This window comes from Cricetulus griseus, chromosome 3 (genome assembly GCF_003668045.3).
Source record: "Cricetulus griseus strain 17A/GY chromosome 3, alternate assembly CriGri-PICRH-1.0, whole genome shotgun sequence".
In the NCBI taxonomy this organism is placed as follows: Eukaryota; Metazoa; Chordata; class Mammalia; order Rodentia; family Cricetidae; genus Cricetulus; species Cricetulus griseus.
In genome coordinates this window covers 200,728,911-200,734,910 of record NC_048596.1, presented here as the reverse complement: position 1 = coordinate 200,734,910, position 6,000 = coordinate 200,728,911, and the positions used below count along the sequence as shown (strand labels likewise).

The 6,000-nt window shown below is 41.9% G+C and overlaps 1 protein-coding gene across 5 annotated transcripts in view; it reads right to left on the bottom strand.

Moving 5' to 3' along the window:
- Positions 1 to 448: 448 nt before the first annotated feature.
- Positions 449 to 6,000, bottom strand: part of Urb2 (URB2 ribosome biogenesis homolog) — a 28,679-nt gene continuing 23,127 nt past the window's right edge. For 2 of the 5 annotated variants that reach the window (XM_027404852.2, XM_027404853.2), the window contains 2 exons: positions 3,076 to 3,215; positions 449 to 875 (listed from right to left, as the gene is read on the bottom strand). In XM_027404852.2, coding sequence (XP_027260653.1) covers positions 678 to 875; positions 3,076 to 3,215 — 338 coding nt within the window. In that variant the 3' untranslated portion in view covers positions 449 to 677. The remainder of the gene's footprint in view (positions 876 to 3,075; positions 3,216 to 6,000) is intronic. The other 3 variants (XM_027404854.2, XM_035442753.1, XM_027404855.2) reach the window with 2 other exon arrangements.

Below are 6,000 nucleotides of genomic sequence, written 5' to 3'. Positions count from 1 at the left end.
ACGATCAGCAATTTTTTTTCCATTAAATTCATCCCATCCCAGAACCTATTTTCAGGTTTCTTATGCTACACTTAGTTATAAAAAGATGTACTGAGGCATGAAGGTATAGCTGAGTGGCAGAAGTGTGAGATTAGTATGTGTGAGGCCCTCCATTCAATCCTTATCATCCTAGGTGTAGGAATATTAAAGAACACTCAGCTTTAAAACACAAAACAAAAACACAAAACAAAAAACTACAGCCAGGTAGTGGTGGCGCACGCCTTTAATCACTGCACTCTGGAGGGAGAGACAGGTGGAGTTTGAGGCCAGCCTGGTCTACAGAGTTAATTCCAGGACAAGTAGGGCTGTTACACAGAGAAACCTTGTCTCGAAAAGCTTAAAAAAAAATTATAAAAATATTTAATCCTCAAGTGAGCATAGTGGTGCATTCCTTTAGCCTAGCATGCATAAGGCAGAGGCAGATGGATCTCTGTGAGTTAAAGACCAGCCTAATCTACATAGTAAGTTCTAGGCCAGTTAGGGGATACACAGTGAGACTCACTGTGTGTGGGGGCGGGGTGGGGGTGTGCCCATGGTGGTTGACATGTGCATAAGAACTTCAGAAGCCTTACATCCTCTATAGCTCATAACCATGATGCCTCTGCAAGGCGTTCTGGTAACTGTGCTTCTGGTGTGGCCTAGGCTGTGTATCTTTTCTCTCCTTCATGCTTGGCCTTGTGGTACTTGAGGTAGTCGCTGTGCAGATCCTTAAAGACATCTCGTGCTCCAGGCTGCAGTGAGGCCCGCAGAAACTGGATATCACGCTCCATGCAGAGATCCAAGATGAGATAAATCCCCTCCTGGAGCAGGTTCTTCACAGCAGGGTACAAGGTTACCTGGGAAGAAAGGAGGGCTCTAAGCACAAACTAAGGACAGATCAGAAAACATGCTGAAAACTCCAGAGAGCTCAGTAAACAGCATGAAACTGGTGCAGCCACAGATCCGAGCTTCAGACTTTCTAAGACAAAGGAAGTTTCTACAACTAGAATCAATGGCCAATGAATAACCGTATTCCAGCAGCTTCAAAATTCATTGGGTGGGATGAATTATTAACCACTACTCATCCCAAACTAGCAATATGGAGAGACTATTGTAAACCTGATCTGGAAGTAAAAGAGCAAAGCATTGGAGAAACATCTTTGTATGTTTTCATTGGGACTCCACATCACAAAGAGCAGACAAAACAAGGAGGCCTGTGGGCTATAGCATATCCTGACCAACAGAGTGTCCCCAGGGCATTTGCCTATCCCTCACAGGTTCTCCCATAACACTCAGTCTACAGAAACACAGGGGATGAATGGAGAGATATCTCTGGCTGTCTTTGCTCTTGAGCATTTAATTAAAGCTAAACATGCTGCCTGAGAGAATTTATGGCTTTCAGTAGCTGTCTCTAATGCATACGGAGTATTTTCTTCATTACTAAATTTAAAAATAAATGAGAAAGATAAGACCTAGACTTCTGCCAATAGATTCCAGGATGTAATAGCCTAAATAACTCACAAGCCTTTTTACTTTCAAGATTAAAACAAAACAAAGGAAAAAATGGACAAGTTTAAATTAGAGATGAATAATGAAGCCAGAAATTTCAAAAAGTAAATTTAGGATAATATGACTTATGGGTTCCAAGCATCACTTGCCGTTTTGTCCCTCAACAAAGTGAAATTACTGTGTCTCATTTCATTCTCCAGTTAAAAAATATAAGCTTTCTTCCATCAAAAGTTTATATGTTAATGACTCACATTCTTGGGAAATTTCAAGCTTCAATAAAACTGCTAAATCCTCATAAGGAAATGAAATTACAAGTCCCCATGTCATTCTAGGACCACTGGAAGTATCTTTTCATGTACTTACTACTTAGCACTGCTGTCCCCTCTCGTCCCCCAGTCCAGCCAAAGTTGCTAGGATGACAAGAAGCTTAACATACTGATGTCAGCAAGGGTGTAGGGTACAAAGTTACTGAACAGTTATAGTTACTTGAAACAGGGAAGGAAACAATCTAGAAAGGCTGTTCAACCAATCCTCCCTGGAGAAATGCTGACTTCTCTAACCAGACATTACATTATAATAGTAGCCTACTACCATGCATACAAGAGATCCCAATACCAAACCAGCCCACCAGATTGGCTATTTCCCAGATACAAAGCATGTAAATGTGTTTATACAAATACAAGCAAAAGCTAGGCAGTGGTGGCACATACCTTTAATCCCAGCACTTGGGAGGCAGAGACAGGCAGATCTCTGTGGGTTCGAGGCCAGTCTGGTCTACTGAGCAAGTTCCAGAACAGCCTCCAAAGCTACAGAGAAACCCAGTCTCAAAAAACAAACAAACAAAACAAAACAACAACAACAAAAAAAAAACAAACACAAGCAAATGGAGACACAATATACCCTATATTCACCTGACTCACTGACACACTGACATTCATTAATCAAAGTAAAGTTCCAATGTCATTTTCAGTCCTAAACTGCCCTTACCATGGGGCACCAGTGGCTTACGGAAGTGTGAAAACATTGCATGGACATTTGCAAACAAGTAACTCTTAATGATAAATACATCATTTAAAACAGCAATTCCAAAGTCGGATAAATTTGAACAAAAATCACCAGTAACAAATTTCCCAGTGTGTCTTCCCTATAGTCTGCTCTAAGTGTCTAGGAGCAACTGAATGTGATAACTACCCCGGACCCCTCTTTTCTAGACTCTGCTGGTCTGGACCCATAAGAGTTCTTAGTTCTTAGCCCTGGGGGACATTTTATTTGCCTATTGAGTAACAAGAAAAGGAAACAGGCCCAAGTCTGTTCTGGAACCAAAACCTGGGAGTCCTGAGCCAACTTCAGTCAGGGGTTCTAATGACCCTTACACATCCCTCAGTCCTGACCGTAACTCCATAAGGCTGATACAGCCTCCCCACCCGGCGCCACACATACACACACCATGTACAGGAAAAGCCACTGCTGTCAGCCTATCACTGCTATTTCTGGTAAAAAGCCATGCCCTAAGACTGAATGGAATCCCCCGATGAGCATGAGTTTTACCTTCTGTGCCTCTGTCACATAGTGGGACACCAGGAATGGGGAGAACGAGGTGAACTCCTCAGCTCGAGTAGCAATGTGGCTAAACATCCTTTCCACCAGGCGTGCACACTCAAGAACCACTGGCAGGTCATCCATGCTTCCTACAAATGGAAAATGATTACCTTTGAAATTGACAGAAGGATATCTTCTAGCCCTATAATCTTACTATAAATAAAACTGACTGCAACCCTCTACCCTTTCCAGACTCGAACTGGCTTATTCTGTAGACAAAAATAAGGTAAAAGATATGTTCAAACATGACAACAGTAAAATCACAATATTCAAGTTTATGTGTTTTTCTAGGGGGGGGGGATCTATGATAGCTAATTTTCATGGTCAACCTACTGGATTTTAACAAACATATCTCTGGGGAGTGTCTTAAGACTCTGTTTCCAAGGAGGATTAAGTGAGCAGAAAAGACCACCCTGAAGTGGACAGCAGGATCCCAAGGACTGGGGGGTCCTAGGCTGAAAATGGGGGAAAGTAGTAAGAAGGCCAATTGAGCTGGGCGTTGGTGGCACTCACCTTTAATCCCAGCACTCAGGAGGCAGAGGCAGGAGGATCTCTATGAGTTTGAGGTAAGCCTGGTCTCCAGAGTGAGTACCAGGATAGGCTCCAAAGCTACACAGAGAAACGCTGTCTCGAAAACCAAAAAAAAAAAAAAAAAAAAAAAGAAAGAAAGCCAATTGAGCATCAGCATTCATTTCTCTGTTCGTCCTGACTACAGACACATGTGACCAACCACCCCATACTTCTGTCTCCATGATGGACTGTATCTCCTCAAACTGTGAGCCAAAATAAACCCTTCCTTAAAGCTGACTACAGACACATGTGATCAACCACCCCATACTTCTGTCTCCATGATGGACTGTATCTCCTCAAACTGTTAGCCAAAATAAACCCTTCCTTAAAACTGCCTTTGTAGGTATTTTATCAGAGTCAGGAGAAAAATACTAATACAATATCTAACTAGAAAACTCAATAGATTTCAGGATGAAATCAATGATTGCTATCATTATTTTAAAGGAGATAGCTTGCTATAAGACAGGATCAATGAAGATTGTCTTCAAAGAGAAATGGTTTATTGAGAGGATTGAAGAGTTCCACATTAGGTCTTTGCCTCCATCAGTTTCAGAAATTGTCTATGTAAGGTTTCCCTTTTATAGGCAAATGGAGATAAGATACAATGTTATCAACAGACAATTCCTACCATACCCCTATCTTCCCAGAGTCAGTTCTTACACCCAAAGCTCCCTTGCTATTCACTGTAGGATCATCTAGTTCCTGTGCTTCCCAAGCCTGCCCTGCCCAGTAGGGAGCTCTGGCCCATGCTACAGCACCTCCCAAGCTTTGCTGAGCACAGTGTTTATTTATAAATCTGGAAAATGCAAACAAACCCAGGAACAAAAGGTAGACTAGTAGTTGCTCAGGGCCAAGTATAATACAGAGGCATAGAACTCAAATAGGAGTTGAAAAATCTCTATTTTGACTGTGGTGTGGCTTCACTTTGTTCTTAACTGTCAATTAAACAGATGAAGTTCATCATTCATTCATTAAACCTCAATAAAACTGATTTTTAGTATTATGGTAATTTTTTAAAATAAACATGCAGACATCTTTAATAAATGTAGTTCTCTAGAGCAATGTAATTTCTATGAAATTAAGTTAACATTTGGGAAGCACATCACAAGGCCCACAAGTAGTCATGTGTTTCATGACCTAAACATTCTACTGCTTCTCTTTTCAGACAACATGAGTAACTGACACTGGTTATTGCAGCCACTGACTTTATGCATTATCATAAGAGTATACTAGAACCCAATAAAGAGATGTGGGTCATGCCATAAGTACACAGAATAGTCTTGGGAATTAGAGAGGACCAAGGCTAGGCTAACATGAAGCACATGCTTCCATGCATGCTTAGAATATGTGACAAGGCACAAGCCTGATGTAGCATGCAGCCACACTGTACTTCCACAGTTCACAGCAAGGCCTGGGTTTGCCTGCCTATCTCCCTGGATAGACCAGGGAAGATATCACCATCCTAAAGCATCTTGGAATATTAAAGAACCTTAACTGGAACCACAGACACTCATCATATACCAACAAAGGCTACCAGACAGAAGGAACTTGTTACCAGTCCTACACACCAGTAGATTTGTTTTCTTTCAGATTTTTTATTTGAATTAGAAACAAGATTGTTTTACATGACAATCCCAGTTCCCTTCTCCCTCCCGTCCTCCCCTACCCCCCCCAACTAAAACCCTACCTATCACATATCCTTTCTGCTCCCCCTACACCAGCAGATTTTTAATATTAGGTTAGCATATGCATTGTGCCATGCATGGGAGGTGGTGACAATCAGATATGCCACTAGGTAGCTGTCCACAGCCAGGCAGAGAAAAGGGAAAACACACAAAATCTGTGCCCAACCCTTCATCTCTTCCTCTCACACCACCTTCTTTCCAGAAAAAAAAGTTTCAATTAGAGATGTCATATGCACCCACAGTTTGGGATACAATAAAATGTGATGATCTGAAATAGTTAAAAAATTATCTTGAGCCAGGAGGACAGGTGTAAGTTTGAAGCCAGTCTGGTTTACCTAACGAGTTCTGAGCCGGCCAGGGCTACATAGTGAGACCCTGTTTCAAACAAACAAAAATTATCTTGAGAGATGCCCTGGTTGGGTTGTATTTAGTTTTGTTCTTACTTTTGACAGTGCCACTCTTGGGCAGGTGGTACTGAGTTGTATAAAAAAAAGCAGGCTGAGCAAAACATAATGGAGAGCAAGCCAGCAAGCAGCATTCCTCATGGCCTCTGCTTCAATTCCTGCCTCTTAAGTTCCTGCCCTGACTTCCCTCAGCGACAGAGTGCAGCCTGAGAGTT